The sequence below is a fragment of the Arvicola amphibius genome, chromosome 10, assembly GCF_903992535.2.
Source record: "Arvicola amphibius chromosome 10, mArvAmp1.2, whole genome shotgun sequence".
NCBI classification, from domain to species: domain Eukaryota; kingdom Metazoa; phylum Chordata; class Mammalia; order Rodentia; family Cricetidae; genus Arvicola; species Arvicola amphibius.
Window position 1 is genome coordinate 88,114,593 of NC_052056.1, and position 24,893 is coordinate 88,139,485.

The 24,893-nt window shown below is 49.3% G+C and overlaps 1 protein-coding gene and 1 long non-coding RNA gene across 2 annotated transcripts; one reads left to right on the forward strand and one right to left on the reverse strand.

Moving 5' to 3' along the window:
- Positions 1-840: 840 nt before the first annotated feature.
- Positions 841-16,125, reverse strand: Asl (argininosuccinate lyase). The gene is made up of 17 exons (XM_038344792.2): positions 16,041-16,125; positions 15,816-15,870; positions 10,727-10,921; positions 10,127-10,210; positions 9,843-9,899; positions 9,599-9,696; positions 7,205-7,282; positions 7,019-7,096; positions 5,847-5,899; positions 4,945-5,007; positions 4,417-4,531; positions 4,208-4,292; positions 4,054-4,113; positions 3,716-3,799; positions 1,349-1,429; positions 1,135-1,241; positions 841-1,040 (listed from the first exon to the last, which is right to left on the reverse strand). Exons 2-17 carry the CDS (start codon positions 15,825-15,827, stop codon positions 896-898), a joined length of 1,395 nt encoding a protein of 464 aa, XP_038200720.1. The 5' UTR covers positions 15,828-15,870; positions 16,041-16,125; the 3' UTR covers positions 841-895.
- Positions 15,626-23,826, forward strand: LOC119824581. The gene is made up of 3 exons (XR_005287115.1): positions 15,626-17,211; positions 23,209-23,307; positions 23,616-23,826. It is a non-coding gene; the product is annotated as an uncharacterized LOC119824581 (long non-coding RNA).
- The last annotated feature ends 1,067 nt before the right edge of the window (positions 23,827-24,893 follow it).

Genomic DNA, 24,893 nt, shown 5'->3' on the forward strand with positions numbered 1-24,893 from the left:
CCCCTCTCAATTCCCTGGTCCTAAAATTTATTTTTCCTAAACTTAACTTTGTCCTCTGTTCTGCCAATACCTTAAACAGGTGTAAGAGACACCAGACATTTCCATACCACAAACACCAGACAGGAGCAAAGAGACCAGCTATGCCAGGATGTGACCAGCACCCAGCTTTCTCAAGTCCCTCCCCCAAGATGACGCCCACAAATAAGCAGGAAGCAGTCTTGAGAATCCACTGCCTCAATTCTTTTAACCTGTTGTGCCTAACCTCCCTCCTTTTTATTATAAAAAAGAAATGGGAATGTAATGGCCTTTCCTGCCCCTTTAAGAGACAAGCCCCACCTACTCCCTCCCCCATCCACTGAGGCAAGCAGATCTTCCTTCTGCTTCCAGCCTAAGCTCCCTCCTGCTGCTGTGGCTCCTCTCCTCTCTTCCCCACCTTTGTTTCTCTCTCTCTCTCTCTCTCTCTCTCTCTCTCTCTCTCTCTCTCTCTCTCTCTCTCCCTCTCCTCTTCTCTCTGCTCTTCCCCCTCTCCCCTTCCCCTCCATAACCCACTAAATAAATATCCAACCTCACTCTGTATGGTGTGCCTATCCCTTCTCTGTCTCTCACCCGCAGTGGCTGTGGCTCCTCGTGAGACTGGCTGCCCAACCGAGGTCTCTCACCCACCGCATGGCTCCCTGCCTGGGACTTGCTGCTCCTCATGGCCCACTGCCAGCTGCTGCCACTCGGGGAATAGCACCAATTTATTTTCACCATAACAACTTCCTTCTTGCCCCCACGAGCCAGTTCAGCAAATCCCCATTCCACCCACGAGGAAGACAGTCTGAGGCAGGAAACATGTGGTGTCTCTTCAGAACCCCCACTTTATTATTGGGGGGCAGCTTTAGGTGGGTGGAATCTAGGCCTGCTGGGCCCGCAGCAGGGCCCTCACCTGGCTGATCTGCCACTCGACACTGGATCGTGCTGTGCCACCCAAGGCACTATACTGTTCCACGCTGTGGCCGTAGTCCCACACGTGATTCACGTCACCTGAGAACAGGGGACTGGGGAGAAGGAAAGAGTCAGGATAGTGCACTCCATGGAGCCGCCCAGGGTCAGCTTGCGGGATGGGGTGGGGATGGTGGGGGTGGTGCACACCTGATAGTCTGCAGTTCCTGTAGGGACAGCTGGTTGAGGGCGACTCCTTTAGTCTCTGCCATGAACACAGCTTTTCCTGAGGCCTCGTGGGCCTGGCGGAACGGCATCTGGATACAAGGCAGAAGGTGGGCCATTGGGAGTTTGTTTTCCGCTGCGACCTGAGTGCCCGGCTTTGGGGACACCCTTGTCACATGCCCAGGTGTTTCACACTCACCCCTTTGCGGACCAGGTAATAGGCGAGGTCGGTGGCCAGCATGTCAGGACTGAGCGCCTGTGTCATGTTCTCGCGGTGGATCTGGGGGCACGGGTCCAGCAAATGTGAGCTGGGGGATGGTGTGGAGCCTGCCCTACCGTGGTCTAAAGCAACTGACAAGTCTCTTTCGCCCCTACCCCACTCAGCCCCTCCCCACCCCACGAGCAATCCACTCTCTGCTTGAACATTCTCATCAATATTAGTTTGTTTTTATCTTTTGAGACTTTGTAGCCCAGACGAGTCTCAAATTTACAATCCTGTCTCAGCGTCCTTAGTGTTGGGGTTACAGGGGTGCATCCGTGCTCTCAGTATAGGATTACATTTTTTGTTATGTATGTGTGCTGTGCTTATGTGTCTGTACATGATTGTTTTTAATTCAGGGTTTATTTTCGTTTGCTTAAGATTTATTTATTTATTTATTTATTTTAATTTTTTCCTTTTTTGTTTTTCAAGACAGGGTTTCTCAGTAGCTTTGGAGCCTGACCTGGAACTAGCTCTTGTAGATCAGGATGGCCTCGAACTCACAGAGATCCGCCTGTCTCTGCCTCCCAAGTGCTGGGATTAAAGGTGCGAGCCACCACTGCCCAGCTAAGATTTATTTATTATGTGTAGTATGCTGCCTGCATGTATGCATGCCGGCCAGAAGAGGGCACCAGATCTCCTTACAGATGGCTGTGAGCCACCATGTGGTTGCTGGGAATTGAACTCAGGATCTTTGGAAGAGCAGCCAGTGCTCTTAACCTCTGAGCCATCTCTGCAACGTCCCCCCCCCCCATTGTTTTTTATTTTAAATATGTGTGGGCACATGTGCACATGTGCACGTCCATACATGTGAAGACCTGAGGTGCAGGGATCATCTTTGTTAGCTCTTCCACCTTATTCACCGGGGAAGAGTCAATCAAATCCAGAGCTCACAGACATGACTAGTTTCACTAGCCAGCTCCCTCTGGGGATCCCTGTGTGGTGGTTTGAAAGAAAATGGTCCCCAAAGGGAGGGACACTATTAGGAGGTGTGACCTTCTTTGAGTAGATGTGGTCTTGTTGGAGGAAGTGTGTCACCGTGGAGGTGGGCTTTGAGGTCTCATATATGCTCAAGCCATACCCGGTGTCTCAGACCACTTCGAGCAGCTCCTTCTCCAGCATGATATCTGCCTACACGCCTCCATCCCTGCCATGGTGATAATGGACTAATCCTCAACTGTAAGCAGCCACCTCGATGAAGTGTTTTCTGCTTTCTTTTTTAAGGGATGCTATGGTCATGGTGTCTCTTCACAGCAATAGAAACCCTAACTAAGACACCCTGCCTTTTTTTCGGGGGGGGGCGTGCTGGAATTACAGATGTGCCTCCATGCCCGGCTGGTATCTGCATGTGTTTCTAGGGATGGGAACTTGGGAACGTCACATTTGGGAAGCAAGTGCTCTAACCACTGGGCCATCTCCCCCAGTTCCTATCAGGTAAGCAGAGGCACATTTTGAGAACCAGTGCTTTAGAAACAGTGGAACTATTCAGGGGCGAAATGATGTGAAGTTTGAAGTTGACTTCCGAATAACTGTCGGAGAGGAAAAGAGATGAATAAAGACACCAGAAGCAACCTGTGGTCACAGTGAGGCTCTGTCGTAACCACACAGAGAATGGCCACGAGGCGCTTGTTTTTAAAGCTGGGTCTTGGCACATGGGGGTTCTCGGTGTATCTTTGTGATAAAAGGCTACAGCAGAAATGTGGCTAGCGGTGAGGTGCATGCCTGCAATCCCAGCACTTAGGAGATTAAGACAGTAGGATGGTGAGATTAATACCAACCTTGGCTATATGCAAGACCCTGTCTCAGAAGGAGAGGGGCAGGATAGAACACAGTGGGGCAGACCTATAATGCCAGCACTTGGGAAGCTGAGGCCTCAAGTTGGAGACCAGCCTGCGCTACAGATTAAGATTTTATCTCAAAACCAGGCGGCGGTGGCGCACGCCTTTAATCCCAGCAGAGGCAGGCGGATCTCTGTGAGTTCGAGACCAGCCTGGTCTACAAGAGCTAGTTCCAGGACAGGCTCCAAAGCTACAGAGAAACCCTGTCTCGAAAAAACAAAAACAAAAACAACAAAAAAAAAAGATTTTATCTCAAAAAAAAAAAAATTCCTATTCTGGCCCAAACCTGGGACTTTGGTGTCTAACCAATCCCTATTCTGTGCCAGGTTTTGGTGCCTTGCCCTCCTGATTCAAAGTCTTCTGGCCTCATTCCCCGTCCCCTCGCAAATTACTGTCTGGCATTTCCACAGACCAAGGGCCTGGGGAGGGGAGATAGGAGATGTGGAGATGTGGGGAGCGTTAGTCTTGCCTGCAGCGTAGAGATGGCTCCGGTGGCCACTTGGAGGACGGCACTCATGGTATCAGATACTTCAAACACAGCTTCCTTGTCTTCCTGGAAGGCGTGCAGCAGGTGAGGGGCCGGCGGCCCCGCCCTTCACCCAGACCTCTTCCCTTGTTCTATTGGAGACACTTAGCACCTCTCCCTGCTACCCCAAGGAGCAGCAGGGGACGTCTGAGGGTAGTCTGTGGACTGTGTGCCCAGGACGGGAAGGAGTCACCCCAGGGGCTCCTCTCTGGGTGTCACGGCTCTGAGAAGTAGTACGTGGTACAGCCAGAGGTATCCTCATCACATCCCCAGCCTCCTACCTGTAAATCCTTGTTGTACGTGCTGGGGAGTCCCTTGAGCGTCATCAGGAGCCCAGCACACTGTAGGAAGAACGAAGCTGAGGAACTGGGACACCAGAGCCAGTCATGAAGTCCCCCGAGGTCCCACCAGGTCCGTCCTCTCTTCCCAGCTCACCCGCCCAAACACTCGGCCCGCCTTGCTCCGGATCAGCTCCAGGCTGTCTGGGTTTTTCTTCTGAGGCATCAAGCTGCTTCCAGTACTGGGGACAGAGGTGTGAGGACTGAGGTTCTGCTTAGGCCTGGCTGGCCGGCTGGCAGAGGCACTGGGCGGGGCAGACTGGGGTGGGAGGAAGTCATTCCAGCATCCTGAGATACGGGCCTTACCTGTAGGCATCTGAGAGCTGCACAAAGTTGAATTCCTTGGTGCCATAGAGGATAAGATCCTCTGCCATCCTGCTGAGGTGGGTCATACACAGAGAAGCCCAAAACAGGAACTCCGCTAGAAGGGACAGCAGGTGTTCTCTTTTAATTTACCTTCTGTGCGTGTTCATTCGTAGAAGTCAGAGGACAACTTGCGGGGGTAGATCTCTCCTCCTACCACGTGGGTTCAGGGCATCACACTGGGGCCATCGGACTTAGAAGTATACACTTTACCCACGGAGTAATCTTGAAGGTCGTTATTGTTGGTGGTGGAGTTTTTTTGGTTTTGTTTGTTTGAGACAAGATCTTAGATAGCTCAGGCTGGTCTCAAGCAGAGGATGTCCTTCAGTTACTGGTGTTCCTGCCTCCACTTCCTAAGTGCCATGACTGTGGGTGTGTGCCAACATGCCCAGTTCATGCAGTTCTGGGGATCACACCCGGAGCTTCATGCACCCTAAGAAAGCATTCTGTATCCCCAGCCCTGTATCTTACCCACAAAGTCTCTCTCGCTGGTGGCATCCATGCTGTTGAGCGTGATAGCTCCAAAGTTCAGTTCTGGATGTGAGGGAGGAAACACAGTCGGACAGGGAGCTGAGAAGTGCTCTTCTCTACCCGGAACCAGGATGCCCATCCTCATCCTTGACCCCTTCTTGGAAATGAGAATCGAGGAGGAATCTGAGGTGGGGAAGGGGGTCTCTGTACCGATCTCAGGAGGGTGGATGGAGGTCTAAGTATTCCCAGCAATAGGTACCCCTGCCATAGGCAACCTCAATAATCTCAATGCCCAAAGGCAAGATACGAGGGCCTCTGCCCTCTCATTGTGGGAGGCACGGAAGTCTTTGAGCTCACAGATGAACCAGGAGAACCAGGAATGCTAAACACTCAGGGTTGTCACTTCACATGGGGAGATGTATAACCTGTTTTCCACCCAGAAGGCTGGGAGCAGAAGAGGTTAATAGCCTGGTGACCTTTGTACTATCTGAGTGGCTGAGACTCACCAGATCCTCCTCTGAACCCTTATCATGAACTTGTCAATCTACAGAACCTATCTTTATGGAAGGTGCCACATGTATTATTCAAAGAGTTTCAGGGTAGTCATGCCATAAATTTTATTGTGACATGGTATTGAGTTAATCATCACCAAGAAAGATTTCATCAAATTGTGGCGTGCTTCAATATGCCTAAAATAAAATACGTGGGATAAGACTCCCAAAGTTTGAACCAACACTGTTGAACCTACAACCCCATGTGTTTAACATTCCTGGCTCCCCCTAGTGCTTAGCTGTGAACATGAGGACCTACGTGTCTTCCACATGTCACCCCTTCTGTCTTTGGAACCCAGCAGGGGCTAAGAGTGACAGTCTCCAGAGAAGGATGAGCAGAGTACACCTCACCTGCTCGGAGTAGCTCCCGGTCCACACCCAGAGGGTTGCCCGCAATGGCCCCGCTGTAGAGACAAGGGTTCATAATGATTAAAGTTCTGGATACCACACACACGCAACATGCCGGGTTAAATCTTAGTAACTCAGCCCCTCTGCTGGCCCGGCCACCTTAAGGACCCAAACATTTGTCATCATGCAGGGAAAATGGTGCCCAGTGGAAAGTCGGCTGGAGATTCAGGAAATTCTCAAGTTTGGCTATCCCCATGTTAGAGATTGGGAAGGCCAAGTAGGGGCAGCTTTTTGTTAATGGTGATAAAAACATTATGTGTGTGTGTGTGTGTGTGTGTGTGTGCGCGCGCGCGTGCATGCGCTTTCTTGTCTGTATGTGAACCACATGCATGTAGGTGTCCACATAGGCCGGAAGAGGACTTCAGAGACCCTGGAACTGGAGTTAGAGGCAGTTGTGGGCCTCCCAACATGAGTGCTGGGAACTGAACCTGGGTCTTCTGCAAGAGCAGCCAGTGCTCCTAACCATCTCCCCGGCCTTTAGAGCTTTGTTTTGCTTTTACTATTTTTATTTATGTGTACATATGTGTGCATATGTGAAGGCGCCCATGGAGGCCAGAAGAGGGCATTGGATTCCCTGGAGCTGGAGCTAAGGGTGGGTTATAAACCACCCAATGCGGGTGCTGGGAACTGAATCCACTTCCTCAAGAAGAGCAGCAAGTGCTCTTAACCAGCGAGCCATCTCTCTGCCTACATTAGAATTCTTAATTAACATGTATATTGTACATATCTGATTTCATTATGACATTTTCATTCATGTGTAAAATGTATTTTAATCATATTCATTCCTCCATTATCCTCTCTTGCCCTCCTATCCTGCTGATCCCTTTTCCCCAGCTCCTTCTATGTTCATGTCTTTTTCCGGTGACCCAGTGAGTTTTGCTGGGGTTGCTTGCGGGGCCATGTGTGAGTGGTTACCAATAACAGCATGGGCAGTTTCTTCAATCACTGAAGAAATGTCCCTTCCCAGCAACCACAACTGTCTATATATAGACTCTGAGGAGGGGGCAGGGCCTCTCAAGCCCCTCCCTCTAATCCCCAAGCTTTCTTCAGTCCTGCTCACTATGTAGCGATCTGCCTTCACCTTCCATCAGGCCTTGGGGACACTGGGGCCTTACCTCCCCAGCGGCAGGACATTGATCCGCTTCTGCACCTCCAGCAGCCTCTCTGAATCGCGTGTCAGCGCAACAGCGTGGCTGTGGGCAACCAGAAACCAGATTGGCTGATGGATACCAAGGAGCCTCCCCTTCTACCAAGGCCCCCAGTCAGGGCTCCTGCTACTGTCCCTGCTCCACAAAGCTCACCTCAGGATCCAGTGGCTCCAGCGGATAGGCTGAGCCCTCTGCAGGTGTGTGTACCCCGGAAAGAGGACATCACGTTCCCTGTAATAGAAGAAGCAGGGGACCTGAGGGGTTGGGATCCAGAGGGCCAGGTAAGACTTGCCTAGGACCCCTGGAACCCTACAGGCTAGACTCTTTGCATGGAAGGTAAGAACGGATCTGTGAGCTCTGCCTGAATAAGGGACCAGATGCTCCTTAGGGGAAAAACAATCCTTAAGGAAAGAGATCAGAAGCAAGTCAGGAGATGAAACATTACACCAGGAAGGACATGGTGGTGAAAGTCTGTGGACCCAGTGCTGGGGAGGTTGAGGCAGGAGGAATGCTGTAAGACTGAGACCAGCCTTGGCTATATGTTGAGTCCTATGTAGCCTGGGTTACAGACGAGACCTTGTCTGAAAAACCAGGCTCAGCTCGGGTGGTGGTGCACACCTGTAACCCTAGCATTTGGGAGGCAGAAGCAGGAGGACCTGAAGTTCAAGGTCAGCTTCAGTTACGTAGTGGGTTGGAAGCCAGTTTGGGCTGTCTAGAGAAAAGAAAAAAAAAAAAAGAAAGAAAGAAAGTCCAGGACAGGAAAGAAAGGAGATTAAATTTGAGGCTAGCCTGAGCTACACATAGCAACTTCCAGGCTACCTGTAGTGAATAACCATCACCACATTCAATTTCAGAACACCATCATCATGCCATTAAAAACAACCTTGTATTCATTAGCCCTCACCCTCCTCCTCCTCTTCCCAGCATCCCAACCCTACCTCAGGTCATATGCCCTTGAGCAGGCATAGTTGAGGCCTATGAGCGGGGAACACAGAGTTGGGAAAGAAGAGGAGCCGTCCCTGATTCTTGTACCACCTAAGATATTTTCAGGGGCTCCTTTGTCAAGTCTGCAGGGGACAAAGCCAGTCCCAGGGACATCAGAACATGCAAGGGGGACGAGGCTGGTAGGGGCAGCCTTTGGTCCCATTGTTTGCCTTCCATGTTAGGGAGGGATGTGGGTAAGATGGGACGGTAAGGGCTGAAGGGTGACTGCCTGCGGCTGGCTCAGTTAGGACCTTTCCTTGGGCACCTGGAACTTTTGTCTCCAAAGATCCTTAAAGGATGACTGGCCACTGCCCTCTGATCTAGGCTGGCCTGGGTAGGAGCTACTAAGACGTGCCCCACTGTTAGCTAGGTGGTGGGGGTGGCGCCACACAACTTTAATTCCAGTGCATGGGAGGCAGAGGCAGGCGGATCTCTGAGTGATCTCAGGGTGAGTTCTAGGTCACCCTGGTCTACAGAGCAAGTTCCGGGATAGCCAGGGCTACACAGAGAAACCCTGTGTCAAAAACCATCAACCAAACCAAACCAAAAGAAAAAAAAAAAAAGCTATTCAGCACTCCTTACTATTCTGTATTGGTTTTGAACCTCTAAGCCCACCAAACACCTCGGGGCCTTGGTCTTCAACTCTCTTCACCCCTGCCATCAGAGAACAGAGCCTGGTGGCCCTCTGTGACTCTCGGCGTCTGTTTTAAGGCTTTATCCTCTGAACAAACTGTTGCCGTCTTCATGAGAGTAGTGAACCTATCACAGTTGGGCTTGTGGGACTGGAGGGATGGTTTATCGGTTAAGACCATTGTTTTCGCAGAAAGACCGGGGTGTTTGATTCCCAGTCCCCACATGGTGGCTCACAGCTATTCACAGCCTGAGCTCCAGGGGATCTGATGCCCTCTTCGGATCTCCACAGGCATCAGACATGCAGGTGGGGCATATATATGCATGCGATCAAAACATTCATATATGCCTGGCGGTGGTGGCACAAGCCTTTAATCCTAGAACTCAGGAGGCAGACAGAGGCAGGCAGATCTCTGTAAGTCCATCTCTGTAAATCCAAGGCCAGCCTGGACTACAGAGCTAGTTCCAGGACAGTTAGGGCTCTTACACAAAGAAAACCTGTCTCAAAAAACCAAACCAAACCAAAAACCCAAAACACTCATACATAGAAAATAAAATAAATCTAAAACAAACAAAGAAACACCCACCCCCAAGCCCACTGGGCCTGTGGACTGTTGATATTTGCTTCCTTTAGAAAGAAGCAGGAGATTCTTTGGTCCCACACTTGAGTATTTCACTATTCCTCTCAGGCCTTTATGTGCAATTCTGCCCTAACTGTACCCGCTCTCGCATCTCGTCCCTGGAGGAGCTAGCATATAGACGGGGCAGACCAGTGGAAGACTAGGACCCCATCTACTATGAGCCACGGGGAGCCATCATCCATGCTGGCTGCATACTTCCGGCCCGGCCGGTTTGGGGTTACTAACACTCATTCCTTGCTCAGATTCCGCCCGGGGAGAGAATTCTTGTGGTGGTGTCCCCCAGAAGACTTACGCCTCAGCCCGGTCGACCATGCTTCCAATGAGCGCCCAGAGCAGGGCGGAGAGTTTGGAACAGGTCTGCCTCATCCAGAGCCTGAGGTCTGTGACCACCTGTGGGAAGGAGACGGCCACGCTCAGGGAGTGGAGCTTGCTGCTTCCTTCCCCGGAGAACCAGGACTGCAGCAGAGCGCCAAGAGCCTCCGGGGTTCCCAGGGTTGAAAAGGTCACAGCAGAAGGCAAAGAGGGGCTGGTGTCACCTGGTCATTGCGGCTTCGTCCCGTGTGTAGCTTTCCTGCAGTTTCACCAATGAGCTCCTAGGGGTGGAGAGGCATGAAGATAGGGCTAGAATACCCTAATCCCAGCTCAGTGGGGACACTGAGTCTAGGTAGTAGTCCTTGCCAGCCTTATGGCTTTCCCTCCCTATGCCAGGGACCCAGTCCTGCCCAAGTCTCTTGCCATTTCTACTTTGCCAGTGATGGTGAGTGCCCAGGGTAAAGTTGATAAAGAGAGACCGATTTTTAGGAAGAAGGGCATGCCATACCTTCAAGCGCCGTTCATTGGCTGTGTGGATGTCTTCATCATTAGGGTGCAGTTTGAAGGTGCCCTGGGCCCACTCGTCAGCTACCTGAAGCAGGAGGCAGCAACCCAGGGTGTCAGGTTGATAGGCATCAGGAATCTCCCTGCCTTGGTCTTGGATCCACCGTGTCTGCTAAATGCCCTTATACAGAAGCTGAGCCATAGACTATTCCCCATCCCTGAGGGATGATCTCTGACCCAGTCCACCTTGGTCTTGAGCCATGAGGAGTCATTAAAAGACAGAGCTGGTGATTATAGCACACCTCTCCCGTCACCTACTTACTACAAGGTCAAACAACAAATCTGAGATACTACAGCTTGTACCCAGGGTGTAAGAACTGGAATATGGCTCAATGGTAAAATTGAACACTTGTCTAGAATCTCCCAGTGAGGGGCTGGGGGGTGTGGCTCAGCACCAATGCATTTACCCAGCATGCACCACAGGTCTGGGTTCCATCTCCAGCCTCAGGAGGAGGGCATAGAATGCAGTGCTTAGGGACTTTGGGTAGGAGCCTGGGTTCCCAGGGGAGTGGATGTAGGGTGGACCTCGGGTCACAGAGGCTACCTTGTCCAGGCCTTGCAGTATCTGCTGCGTCTCAGCTTTGGTGAGAAGCCCCGCCTTCTCCAGGCCCCTGCTGTAGGCCTTGCTCCCCTGCACATCCACGTTCCACAGATGCCGGTCATAGGAGATAGATGAGTTGAACTTCTCCATGATGGGGTCGACAGCACCCACAAAACGGCCACCCCATAGCTTCCCACTCTGGACAAGAGGGCAGAAGAGAACACAGTCTCAAAAGGGACCCTTAGGAGAGATACCCAGAAAGGTATATGTGTGTGTGGGTGGGGGGGATATTAGACATTATTCTCACGGGAAAGATGGGGCAACTGAGACTCAGAAGGTCGGGAACTTGGTAAGTGTGCAAGGGATAGGATAGACACAGACGTGAGCGCTCTTTCTCACCACATGGCATGGACCAGGGAGATGGTGGCATTCCTTGGAACACAACAGAATTTTTTTTCTTTAACTGACAGACAACATAGTATATACTTATTCTATGGTCATGTATAAGTACATATATATGTATGTGTGTGTATATATATACATATATTTGTGTATATGTATATATTAATACTGGAGATTAAACCTAGGGGCTCTGGCATGGCAGACAAGCATTGTGTTTGAATTATATATTAACAGTCCTCTTTTACTTTATTATTTACTTTTTGGATTTATTTACTTTATCTTATGCATGTTTTTGCCTGATGTGTGTCTGTGCACCATGTGCCTGCCTGGTACCCGCAGAGGCCAGGAGAGTGTGTTGGACCCCCTAGAACTGGAGTTATGGATGATTATGAACCATCCTGTGGGTGATGAGAAGTGAGCCTTGGTCTTCTGTAAAATCAGTAAGTGCTCTTAACTGCTGAGCCATCTCCCTGGTCTCATATTTTTTTTTTTTTTTTTTTTTTGAGATAGGGTCTCACTGTGTTCGGCTGGCTTGGAATTCTTAGAGATCTGCCTATCTCTGTCTCCTGAGTATTGGGATTATAAGGTGTGAGCCACCGTGTATGATCCTCTTTTAATTTTGAAATAGTTTCCTAAGTTGCCTAGGCTGGCACTGAGCTCACTCTATGGCCTAGGCAGATCGTCCTGCCTCAGCTTTCCAAGCAACTAAGATTACAGGCCTGTACCCCAGACCTTACAAAGACAATGCTTTGTAGTTCTTAATAGACATTAGCCCCCAACCCCAGGCACCAAAGGGCAGAGGGGTGGGTCAGAGAGGCACCTCTCTGAAGGAGGAGGGCACAGGCCAGGATGTGGACAGGTAGGAGGATGGGACACCAAGCATGCAGGACTCGGAGGAGAATGTGGTAAGGACAAAGTTAAGAGACATGGTATGTCCATCGCTGGTAACTTTCCTCTCTGTCTGTGGGTGTCTACAAGAGCCACTGGAGACATATCACTTCCGCCCCAGAACTCTGAACTGACCTTGGACCTATCATATAACTCCTTGGAACCTCAGTTTTGCCTCTTTGCAAAGCAGGAAGTATACCCACACGATAGGCTTGTTATAAGCCAGTGGTTCTCAACCTTCCTGATGCTGCGACCCTTTAATACAGCTCCTCAGGGTGTGTTGGCCCCAACCATACGATTATCTCATTGCTACGTCATAACTGTAATTTTGCCACTGTTATGAATTGAAATGTAAATATCTGTGTTTTCTGATGGTCTTGGGGAACCGCTGTGAAAGAGTAGTTCAACCCCCCCCACCCAAAGGGGTCGAGATCCACAGGTTGAGAACCACTGTTATAAGCATTCAACCTGATATCATTTGCAAAGTGCATGCATAGTGAAGGGGGGCTGGGAGTGCTCACGGACAGGGTGGGCTCTCTCTACTCTCTCTCTCTCTCTCTTCTGTATGTACATGTTCACATGTGTACACAAATGCCAGAGGTCAGTGTTGAGTGGCTTCCTCAATTGCTCTCTACCTTTTTATTTATTACTACTGTTTATTACTTTTGAGACAGGGCCACACTATGTAGCCCTGGCTAGCTTGGAACTCACTATATCAATCAAGCTGGCCTGGAGTTCACAGAGGTTGCCAGCCTCTGCCTCCCACGTGTCGGAATTAAAGTGTCCCGTCACATTTTTAGAGACAGGATCCCTCACTGACCCTGACCCTTGTCCATTAAGCTGGCCTGGCTGGTCAACAGTTTCACCTTCTTCAGCACTGGGACCCAGACTCAGGTCCTTTTGCTTGCACAACAAGCCCTTCACCAGCCGGGCCACCTCCCGATCCTGGGGCTTGCTCTACCATCTGTGCTCCCGGGTCTGGTGCTGTGGGCGCCGTGGGAACATCCACTGTGCTCTGGCTCCAGGCTTGGAGTCGACCTCCTCCGTACTCAACAGTCTTACTGTCAAAGGGCTCTGACCCATAGAGTCAGCCTCCACCATCACCCCCGGCTTTGAGAGGTTCTGCACCTGACCCTTAGCCGCCTCAACAAAAGCCAGATCTCCTTCAAAGTGCTGCGCGTGGGCCCTTGGGGCTTGGGGGTCAGGGCCAGCCGAACAGAATAGGGAGCAAGTCAGGGGTCTGTTGGGGAAGGCCCAGGAGGATCCTGTGGCTGTCTTTCTTTCCAGATTTCTGGCTTCTGCGTCTGGTTTGTTGGTAATAACAACCCCTTAACAAGCAGGACAGCAGCCAGAACAATTAGTACCAACCCACAGAATGGCTTAAGGCAAGCTGAGGTCATCTGCAGTCCAGTCCACTGTGTTTGGGGAGCAAACAGCTCCAATCCCACCAGCAGGCTTCCAGGCACACACTCCCTCTGTCCCCCTCTGATATTTGGTGTTGAACCTGAGACCTTGTGGGTGAAACACAGGTGCTATATCACTGAGTCATACGCAGCCCCTTTCTGGAGGATTCTAAGCAGGTAGTTTACCAATGAGCTAACAACCTCAGCCATGTTTCTTTGGCTTGTGGAGATAGGGCCATGCCATGTATTTCAGGCTGACCTAGAACTCATTACAATGTTAAAGCTGGCCTCTAATTGGTGATCCTTCTGTTTCAGCCTCCCGAGGCCTGGGGGTACAAGTGTACCCCCACACTTAGCCCTGGAAAACGTTTAAAACGATCTTGGGAAGTCAGAGTGCAGTGTCTCCAACTGGGCAGTAAATGGGCAAGGACCAATGCAGTTGGAGAGGGCGTTGCTCCAGGCTAGGAGTCTGGGACAAGGCGAACGCGTCTCAGAGTTGGGCCAAGTAGAATGAGCAAAATTCAATTCAAGTGCACAGGAGAAGTATCAAAGTGGTTACTGCTTGCTGGGCGTAGTAGTGCTCACCTATAACCCCAGCGTTAGGGAGGTAGAGGCCGGAGGATTAATAGCTTTTTGCTTTGTTTTGTTGTTTTGTTTTGTTTTGAGACAGGGTTTCTCTGTGTCCTGGAACTCACTTGTAGACCAGGTTGGCCTCGAATTCAGAGATCTATCTGTCTCTGCCTCCTGACAGCTGGGTTTAAAGGTGTGCGCTGTGACACCTGGCATTGCAATTACATCCTTTTATGAAGTGGACACAATTACCCCTGCTTCACAAAGGAACTAACAGGTCAAGGCTGTCCCTGATGTACAAATCACATCTGTTTGGCTCCAAAGTCCAGTCCTTGTTCCTGACCCTCCGCACGACCCAGCAGCTAAGTAAATCAGGCCATCTTAATGTGTTCAGATGAGTGGAGAGGAAGGAAGGGACTCGCCAGCTACTGAAGATCAGAAGGGACTGGGCACGCTGGCATCTGTTTCCCTACAGCCCCCCCTTCCTCTGTGAGGTCAGAGTGATAACTCCATGATCCATCCCTTATAGGCGGAGCCCAATAGCTCTCATTAGGCCATTTACTAGCTAAATCAACCAAGTCCGTGGAATTTACTAGATAGATCAGCCAAGTCCGTGGAAGGGACCTATGTCTTGCACACTTGTCATTAAATAGGAAGAGAAGCCAGGAATTCCTGGCCCAAAGGAGAGGACAGGGACACCCTCGGGGGTCACCGGGGCCACAGAGAGAGGTCCCTACCTTCTGGGCTCTTTCCATATGACAGAGCCCAAGTACAATTTAGGGACTCAACTTTTCCTATATGTGAGGACAAGCACAAGGCACGAGGGGTATCCTACAGGGTGGGGACTGACAGGAGGATGTGGGGGTGAAAGACGGGTGTTGAGAAAGGTGAGGGAGATAATTGGGTAAAGGCCCTCGCTGCCAAGCCTGTTGGAAAGAGAATCTCCTCCCACAAGTTCTTCCCTGATCTCCACATGTGTGCCATGCCTACACATGCACATACTCATAAATAGATAAACAAACAAGAAAATCCTCAAAGAAAAAAGTAAACGGGAAGTTTTGATGTGGTAGCTCACACCTGGAATCTGAACGTTCTGTGGGTGGAGGCAGGAGAATTGCCAGAAATCTGAGGCCAATCTGGGCAGACAGTGAGTTCCAGTCTAGCCTGGGCTAAAGTGAGCTGAGAAGGAGAAACAGGGGCAGGAATGATGGATCCTCCATTAAGAGCACTGGCTTCTCTTCCAGAGAACCCAAATTTGATTCTCAACACCGATATGGTGGCTCACAACAATTTGTCCTGTTCCTGTAGTCTCACACCCTCTTCTGACCTCCATAGGCAGTAGTCACCCACGTGGTACACAAACATACATGCAGGCAAAACATCCATACACATAAAAATTCTAAACTATTTTTTAAGGGAAAACAGTGCCGTGCCGCCCATGATAGCGCTTTTAATCCCAGCACTTGAGCAGAGGCAGTAGATCAGTTTGAGGCCAGCTTGATCTACAGAGCGACAGCCAGGGTTATACAGGGAAATCCTGCCTCAAAATACAATTTAAAAAAAAAGGGGGGGAGGGTAGGGTGGAGGCCACACATGGTGGCCACTCGCAGTCATTAGTGAGATCACCTCCTGAGCCACTTGGCGGCGCTCGATGGGCAGAAGACGGTGGGGACATCCCTGAGTGAGCCTACATTAAACTGGGCTTTGGAAGTGTGATCGGGAATTTCTGTATCACGGCAAGTCTTGTCTGGCTGGAGGTGGCCCCAAGCACGGGTCAACCCAAGTGGCTCCTCCCCGCTCGTTTGCAAGGTCCCCGAAGTCCTACACACCTCTGATGCCATGCTGGGCGGTTCCTCCTTCTCCTGGAGCTTCGGTTCTAACGATCTGGAAAACAAGATCAAACTGACCACCTCGACTCTGCAGGTCTGCGGGGCAGGGACAGCTCAGAGTTGGGGACACACGCTCGGCTTGCGGGACGTGGGCAGCACTCAGCAAGCGCGCCACAGTCCTCGGCGTTCCCTCGTGCTTGTCCTTCTGTCCCACGCTCCCCGGACCTGGTCGAACAGACTCTCAGTGGACAGGTGCCTTCTGATCTCTTCTGGCCTTTCCTGGCCCGGATGGCGGCTGCTGCCCCTCTGCCTTGTCCCCGCCTCCTGGCAGCGTAGAGCCAATTGGGAGAGGTGGGTGTGTCGCCTGTGGGCGAGACCGCCTCTGGCTGAGCTACTAGCCGCCAGAGGAAGTATGGGATTTTCAACCAGTTAGCTGTCGGCTGTTTGGAGGTTCAGACAGGTGAGACCCACGCTAGGAGGGAAGAAAGGTGAGAGGAATGTCATCCCAGCAGCACCCAGGAGTCCGAGGCAGGAAGATGGCTGGGAGTTGCAATCTGGGTTGCAAATGAACCTGTTTCAAAGATAAACAAAAAGCTGACACAGAGGCGGTGCCCCCAGCCCGTAATTTTAATTTCAGCACTTGGGAGGCAGAGTCAAGAGTCTCTTTCTCATTTCAAGGCCAGTTTGGTCAACGTAGTGAATTCCAGGCGGACTACACATTGAGACCCTGTCTAAAAGCAGAGGACGAGCACATGCTAAATCAGACGTGGCTTTGTATGGTGGTTGTGGCAGTGCAGGCCTGTAATCTCAGCATTGGGGAAAATAAAGGCAGGAGGATCAGGAAGTTTGCGGTCATCCAGAGCTGCATAAGCCAGCTCAAGGGCAGCCTGGGTTACACAAGAGCAATTTAAAAACAAACAAACAAAAAGATCGGTAGTCAGAGTAGGGAAAGATAACTGCTAAATGTTAAGCTACCTGTGCTAGCGAATACCTGTGATCTCAGCACTTGGGAAACTGGGCAGGAATATCAAGAGTTTGATATTCCTAGGCCCTTGTGGTTCTTGATGTTCCTAATACTGTGACCCTTTAATACAGTTCCCCATGTTGTGGTGCCCCCCATCACCATAAGATTATTTTCATTGCTACCTCATAACTGCATTTTTGCTACATTTTACGTAATGTAAATCTCTGTGTTTTCCAACTGTCTCGGACAACCCCTGTGAAAGAGTTGTTCAATCCCCGAAGGGGTCAAGACCTACAGGTTGAGAACCGCCGGCCTAGAGAGATGGCTCAGCCAGTAGACGAGCCAGCCACGAAAGCCTGGGAACCTAAGTTCGATCCTGTGAGGCCCGTCTGTAATCTCAGCACTTCCAACTCAAGACAGGAGAGACACTGGGTAAGGATTTGGAGGCTGGTTCCGCAATTAGAGTGCCTGCTGAGAATTCCCCAGTAAGGAGCTAGGGGCGTGGCTCAGGGTAGAGCTCTGAAAAGGAGAATCTGAATTCTCCCTTGCTCTGTAAGCATCACCCTAGAAAACCTCAAGTTCTGGCTCTTTCCCAAATGACAAAGTTCAAGACACTTTAGGAGAAGGCTGGGGACATAGCTCAGTTGGTAGAGTGCTCGCTTAGCACACAGAGAGTTCTGGGTTTGATCCCCCAGTACTGCCTAAAGCTACCATAGTGGCTCATGCCTGGGATTCCAGTTCTTACGAGACGGAGGCAGGGTCAGGAGTTCCAGGTCTTTCTCAGCTACACAGTGAGTTCAAGGTGAGACTAAGCTGCACGATCCGCCTCAAATAAACAAAACAAGTGGAAAACATTTAAGGGAGCTAATTGAGGCATTAGCTCTATGTGTAGAGAATAAACAAAATAACAATAATTGTATTTCCTTTGTTTACTTCCTTGTGTGTTTTGAGGCAGGATCTCTCTATGTCGATAGACTTAAATTCACTGGGTAGCCCAGGCTGGTCAGAAATTTGACATTCTTCTACTTCAGCCTTTCAAGGGCTGGAGTGGCACGTGTGTGCCAGCACTCCTGGCAATAGCTTGACTTCTAACAGTATCGTAGGCACCATGTTAAATATTTCATATGGATAACCTCACAAGCTTGGCAGCATTATGTCCTCACAAGCACTCCTAGAAGACAACCCCGATAGCCCCTTGGTTCTCCAGATGAGGGAAGGACAGTTGAGGGGAGAACGAGCGATTTGCCTAAAGACACCAAGACAGGAAGTTGCAGAGCCAGGAACTAAATCTAGCATCTCAGGATAAACATGACATCTGCCTGGGAAGCTCTCCAAAGCTGGCTAGTTGGAGACTAATTAATTACCCGAGGGATCACATTAATGACCAACTGGCTAACAGGATTGCTACTGAACCTCACATGACAGTCACCTGCCTTTCCAGTCCCGGGAATGAAAACAGACATTTGGCAGGGAAAGACTGGAGAGGTATGGCTCAGCGAGAGAGGGCACTCACCAAGCACTCCCAGCACTGCAGAGAAGAGGGATGAGGGAGCTCTGAGAGACCACTCAGCTCAGCAGGGAAAGACATTGCTGCCAAACTTCATGACTGAGCTTTGTCTCCAGAATCCACAGGGTGGAAGGTGAGAAATGACTCATGAAAGTTGTCCTCTGACCTCCACATGAACACTATGGGATGTGCATGCATGTGTGCGCACACGCGCGCGCACAGATACACAAACACACACACACACTCCACATGAACGCTATGGGATGTGCATGCATGCGCACACCCACACACTCACACACACACCACATAAACGCTATGGGATGTGTATGAATGCGTGCATGCGCGCAAACACACACATACCACATGAACGCTATGGGATGTGCATACATGCGTGCGCACACACACACACACACACCACATGAACGCTATGGGATGTGCATACATGCGTGCACACACACACACACACACACAGCCCACATGAACGCTATGGGATTGCATGCACGCACACGCATGCGCACACACACACACACACAGCCCACATGAACGCTATGGGATTGCATGCACGCACACGCATGCGCACACACACACACACACACACACACACACACACACACAAATATATAACAACAGCGATGCTCACCTCAGCACTACATTCTTTAAAATTAGAATTCTACAGAGAAGATTAAGCGGCCCCTGCACAGGGACGACAGTCGTGTGAAGTCTTCCGTATTTAAGATGCACTAAAAGAGCTGTTTACTTCCCATCTGCTGTGAGATGAGCTTGCTTTGTTCCACCAAATGCTGTTGGCCACAAGTTAGCATCACCCTAGATCCGCGGCAATGGAGTCAGCTTACCGGGGATGTAAACTTCTGAAAACCATGAGCCCAAATAAACTTTCCTTCCCTAAACAACAACAAACAGGCAAAATAGCTCATGCGGGGAGGCTGCCTACTGTCCATTCCAACTACTTAAGTTTCATCCCTCGGGCCCACATGTGAAGCACCTGGGGACAAAATTACTAGAAAGAAGACATACCTGTTTGGCCACAGTCTGTTAGAACCTGGAGATCGTGGAGAAGTTGAAATGTTGCAGATACAAAGCCTAATTGTAACTTATCTTGTGTGTGACCTGACATTTTGTGAATATCAAGTAAACTTTTGGGAACGTACAAGAACCTCTAGAACCTGTAGCCTCTGTCGACCCAAATGCAAGAACGTTAGCAGAGGAATCTGAGGACTAGAGCAGACATCTCCCTAGTTTTCTGTAGTCCAGTTTCCTGATGCTTCCATCACTGCATTCAAAGAATGTTTTAATTTGTGATGCTCTTTACTGTTACTATAAAAATCTCATCTGACTGGTACCATATCAGGACATAGAATTTTAGGTACCCTGACTTTTTTTTTCATGGGCCATTGTCATTCACACTTAATTTCAGGATAAACTGTCTCTTATACCCTTTGAGGAGAGAGTTGTGTTTTGCCGACTCACCCCAAACTTTATTTTAAGAGGTTAATATTGAATGGAAGTTATTGTTGTTGGTGGTATTATTCTGTTTATCAATTATTTCTTTATGGTGCGGGAAATGTAAGCAAAATATACCGCCTCTTCTATTAATGGGTTACATAAGACAAAACTCCATTTAAAAAAACTGTAATGCATAACAGAAATCAAAATTCCCCCAGGGTCAGTTCTCTCTTCTTCTTCTTTTGTTTTGTTTTGTTTTTGTTTTTCAAGACAGGGTTTCTCTGTAGCTTTGGAACCTGTCCTGGAGCTAGCTCTTGTAGACCAGGCTGACCTTGAATTCACAGAGATCTGCCTGCCTCTGCCTCCCAAGTGCTGGGATTAAAGGCGTGTGCCTCCACCACCCAGCCAGTTCTCTCTTCCTGATATCAAAATATTTGTTCAAGGCTGCATTCTCTATGAGAAATTGCATTCTTCTTACTAACTGCATCTGTTTGTGAGGTTAAGCTCTGGCCACTTAGGGTGAGGCACAGGGACCCTCTGGGTTAGGAATAAACACCCAGTGTGGATGCCCTACCCTCAGGGTGCCCTTGCTCTGGGTGCACTTGCCTGATGGATTTGGCACCACAGAGTTCCCTTCTGCCGGGAACCCTTTTGTGTTCCAAAGTATTTTGGACTGTGTGCTCATTTTCTTGAGTTCACAAACCAATATATCACAATGGTAACAACCCTACCAAGGTCAAAGAGAATATTTACTAGTTAGTTTAGGGGCTGAGGATGTAGATCATAGGTAGAATGCTGGTCTCACAAACACAAAGCCCTGTGTTCCATTCCCAGCACCTAACACGCTAGGTGTGGTGGTACTTGCCTGTAGCCCCGGCACTTGAGAGGTAGAGATAGGAGGAGCGAGAGTTCAAGGTCATCCTTGGTTAAGCCAGTTTGAGACCAGCCTGGACTACTTAAGGCCTCATCTCAAATCAAGCAAACAAACCAAACTCAAACAAAAGCCCATTACTCAGGACAATCAATGACGCATCAATGAGGTTGACAGAGGTACCTAGCAGGTACCTAGAAGGATACCATTTCAGCATGGATGCAAACCAATTCTCTTACTTGAATTCATCTCTGAGCCATTTTATGGTGTGGCTCTCAGAGGCACTTAGCCTGTGTTCCAAAAGAATCTATCTCTGAAGCCTTGGTTTTTATTATTCCTTCTTCCACTCACTTTAAAACACTTCTGGCTTGGGGACGCCTCTCTGCCTGTTAGTTAACCCCTCCTCTATACTACAGAGTCAAACACACAGTGTGTCATAGTTATTTACGTCCAGAACTGGTCCTCCAACTAGGCTGTCAGCTGGCTTGGACAGGGAGTGTGTATTACTCATACCTGAGTCACCAGCACCCAGCGGGCAACCGCTGTAAGACTGTTGAGTGGATAACACAATGAACATCACAATGAACACAATAATAACACAATGGACATCACTGTGGGGCTCGCTCTGTTCAAGACAGGTACAGGGCATATTATGTCAGCTGGACCTGGGATGACGTTTTGTTGACTTGTTGATTTTTCATTTCGTCTTTAAATTTTTATTATTTTTAAACAGGGTTTCACTCCAAGTCCCTATGTAGCTGAAGAGGACCTTAAACTGATTTTCTTGCCTCCAGCTCCAAAGTGGGGGAATTACAGGCATGTGTCACCATGCCAGACTCCCCGCACTTTTAATCAGTTCCCCAGATACAATCACCTGTAAACCATGTTAACATGGTTGGGCAGTCGTGGGACACAGCTTTAATCTCAACACTGGGGGGGGGGCAGAGGCAGGTGGATTTCTGAGTTTGAGGCCAGCCTGGTTTATATGAAATTTCAAGCTACTCAAGGCTACACAGTGAGAACGTGTCTTCCTTGGAAAAATCTTAACAGGTTTTTGATACATAATTTACATATTCCATTATTCACTCATTTAAACCATGCAGTTCGATACTCAATATTATTAATCTATTTTGAGGCAGTGTCTTCCTGTAATCTTGGTTGTCCTGGAGTTCACTATGTAAACCAGGCTGGCCTCAAACTCACAAGAAATTCTCCTGCTTCTGCCTCCCAATTTATTCAATATTTTAAAAAGTTTATTTTCATGTGTGTGTGTGTGTGTGTGCATGCGTGAGTGTGAGCAGTGTGTAAGTGCAGGTGCCCCAGGAGGTCAGAAGAGGGCATTGGATCCCCTGGGCCGGGGTACAGGGCCTATATGTGTATTGGTGATAACTTGGATACTCTGCCAAAGTAGGACTCACCCACCCTTCATGGCTGAGCACCAATAGTCAATGTTTTCAATATTCCTATAATTATGCCATCATCCTCATGTAGTTCCTCTTGTTGCTGTTGTTTGGGAAAAAGGATCTTCCTACGTATCCCAAGTTGACCCAGAATGCACCATGTAGCCCAAACTGCCTTCAAATTCAAGGCATTCCACCCACCTCAGTCTCCCAAGTACCTGGATAACAGATACATTTACCACCCTAGATTTCCTGCAATAGATTTAAAGTGTTTTTGTGCCTTCTAAAAGAAATTAAGTATCTTTTAAGTCACTCCCTATTTCTGTCCAGCTTCTCTTTTTTTTATATTAACCAACCACTAATCTACTATTTCTATATATTTGCTTCTTCTACTTTTGTTTTGTGCTGTGTGCGTGTGTGTGCATGTGAGTTAGAGGCAGGGTTTCTCTGTGTAGTGCGTGTTGTGGAATTTGCTCTGTAGACCAGGCTGGCCTCGAACTCACAGAGACCCGCCTGCCTGTGCCTCCTGAGTGCTGGGATTAAAGGTGTGTGCCACCACCACCTGGCAAGATTTGCTTATTAGACTCTTTTTCTTCTCTTTTCTTTCCTTTCCTTTTTCCTTTCCTTTCCTTTCCTTTCCTTTTTTTTTTTTTTTTGAAACAAGGTCTCCTGTATCCCAGTCTGGCCTTGAACTCATTGTATAGAGGATGATCTTGAATTTCTAATCCTTCTGCCTCTAACTTCCAAATGCTGGAATTATGGCAGATATGGGCCAGCAAGTCCAGCCCTTTTCCTTTTTAAAGGTTGATTTTATGTATATGTGCGAGTGCCGGCGTGTATGTATATACTTAACATGAATGTCTGGTGAGAGGCTATAAGAGGGCCCTGGATCCTTTGGAATTGAATTTATAGGCTGTCCTGATCTGCTAGAATTGGAAGTACTCTTAACAGCTATGCCATCTCTCCAACTCCCTCCCTCCCTCCCTCCCTCCCTCCCTCCCTCCCTCCCTTCCACTTTCTGTGTGGCCCTGGTTGTCTCTAACTCAGAGATGTGCCTGCCTCTATCTCCCCTTGCTGGAATTAGAGGACGTGTGCCACCACGTCCTCTAATTTTTAAATTTTAAAAAAATTAAAAAAAAATTAAAATTTTTCATTCATTCATTCATCCATTCATTCGTTTAACACAGGGTCTCCAATAGCTCAGGATGGCTTGAAACTCAGTATGCAGCTGGCTAGGAACTCGTGGCAATCCCCCTGCCTCAACCTCTCCAGGGTTGGAATAACAGGTATGAGCGAACGTGATCGGCTTGGGGTTTTTAACGCATCCAAGGCCGGAACCTTATCTTATTAAAACACTAACAAGGCCGGGCGGTGGTGGCGCACGCCTTTAATCCCAGCACTCGGGAGGCAGAGGCAGGCGGATCTCTGAGTTCGAGGCCAGCCTGGTCTACAAGAGCTAGTTCCAGGACAGGCTCTAGAAACTACAGGGAAACCTTGTCTCAAAAAACAAAAATAAAAAAAAAACAAAAAACAAAAACACTAACAAAACCTAGACCACGAAGATGTTTAAATTCTCTCTCCAAACACTGGACAGGCTGAAAGCCGAAACAGCACGAAACCCAGGACCAAGGAGGAGCCCCGCCCGCCCTGCGGCGGACCCGGCGCGCAGCAAGCCGTCCCAGAGTGCCTTGCGGCACGCAGAGCGGCAGAGCGCCGTACGGCGGTGGCGCAACGTGAGGCTCGTCCCTTCCAGCGGCTGCACGACGAAGAGGCGGCATGGAAGTGTAAGCGGCTCGTCCAAGGGAAACCCGACTCATCTGGGGACCGTGAGGCGGCTGGGGGCCGGACCTCCGGACCGCGAGCTGGACGGGTGGGCGGAGTGGACGGGCCGGAAGTACCTGGTGCCGGCGACAAGGGAGGGATCATGCTGGTCTGGCAACCGGCTCCCCTCCCACATCCTTTAGGGGAGGGGAATGTGGGAGGAATAGAACTTTCTTTCTTTCTTTCTTTCTTTCTTTCTTTCTTTCTTTCTTTCTTTCTTTCTTTCTTTCTTTCTTTCTTTCTTTCTTTCTTTCTTTCACATCCTTTAGGGGAGGGGAATGTGGGAGGAATAGAACTTTCTTTCTTTCTTTCTTTCTTTCTTCCTTCCTTCCTTCCTTCCTTTTTTCTTTCTTTTCTTTCTCTCTTTCCTTTATCCCTCCCTCGCTCCTTCCCTTCCTCCTTCTTTACTTTCTTCTTATTATTTTTTTTCCTGGTTCTGGGCTTGAAACTCAAGACCTTCCTTACCCATACTCCGCAAGTAGTCTGCCCCCGAAGTACCTCGCTGTCACAATTACCGTTTTGGGATGCGTGCTTCGCATATGCTAGGGAAACACTCTACTGCTGATCCATATTCCCCCAGCCACTGCCATCATAGTTTTGTAATGCTGGAGATGATACCCAGGAGTTCGCACGTGCTAGGCAAAGGCTTTGCCACCGAGCTGCATCCCCAGCCATTCTCTCCGTTGTTATTTTGTGATACGGATAACCAGGGCTGTGAACATACTAGGTGTACTAGTTTCCTTTCTGTTGTGTGACAAACACCACGAGCAAAAGCAGCTTAGTGGTAGAAGGGTTTATTGCATTTTTTTTTCCCTCTGAGACAGGGTTTTTCTCTGTATCTGACTGTCCTAGAACTAACCCTGTAGACCAGGCTGGCCTCGAACTCACAGAGATCTTCCAGCCTCTGGCTCCTTGACTCCTGGGATTAAAGGTGTGTCACCACTGCCCGGCAGGGTTTATTACATTTTACACTTCAGGACACAGTTCATCATCGAGGGAGGTCTCGGCAGGAACCTGAAGTAGAAAGCATTCAAGAACTCTGCTCTCTGGT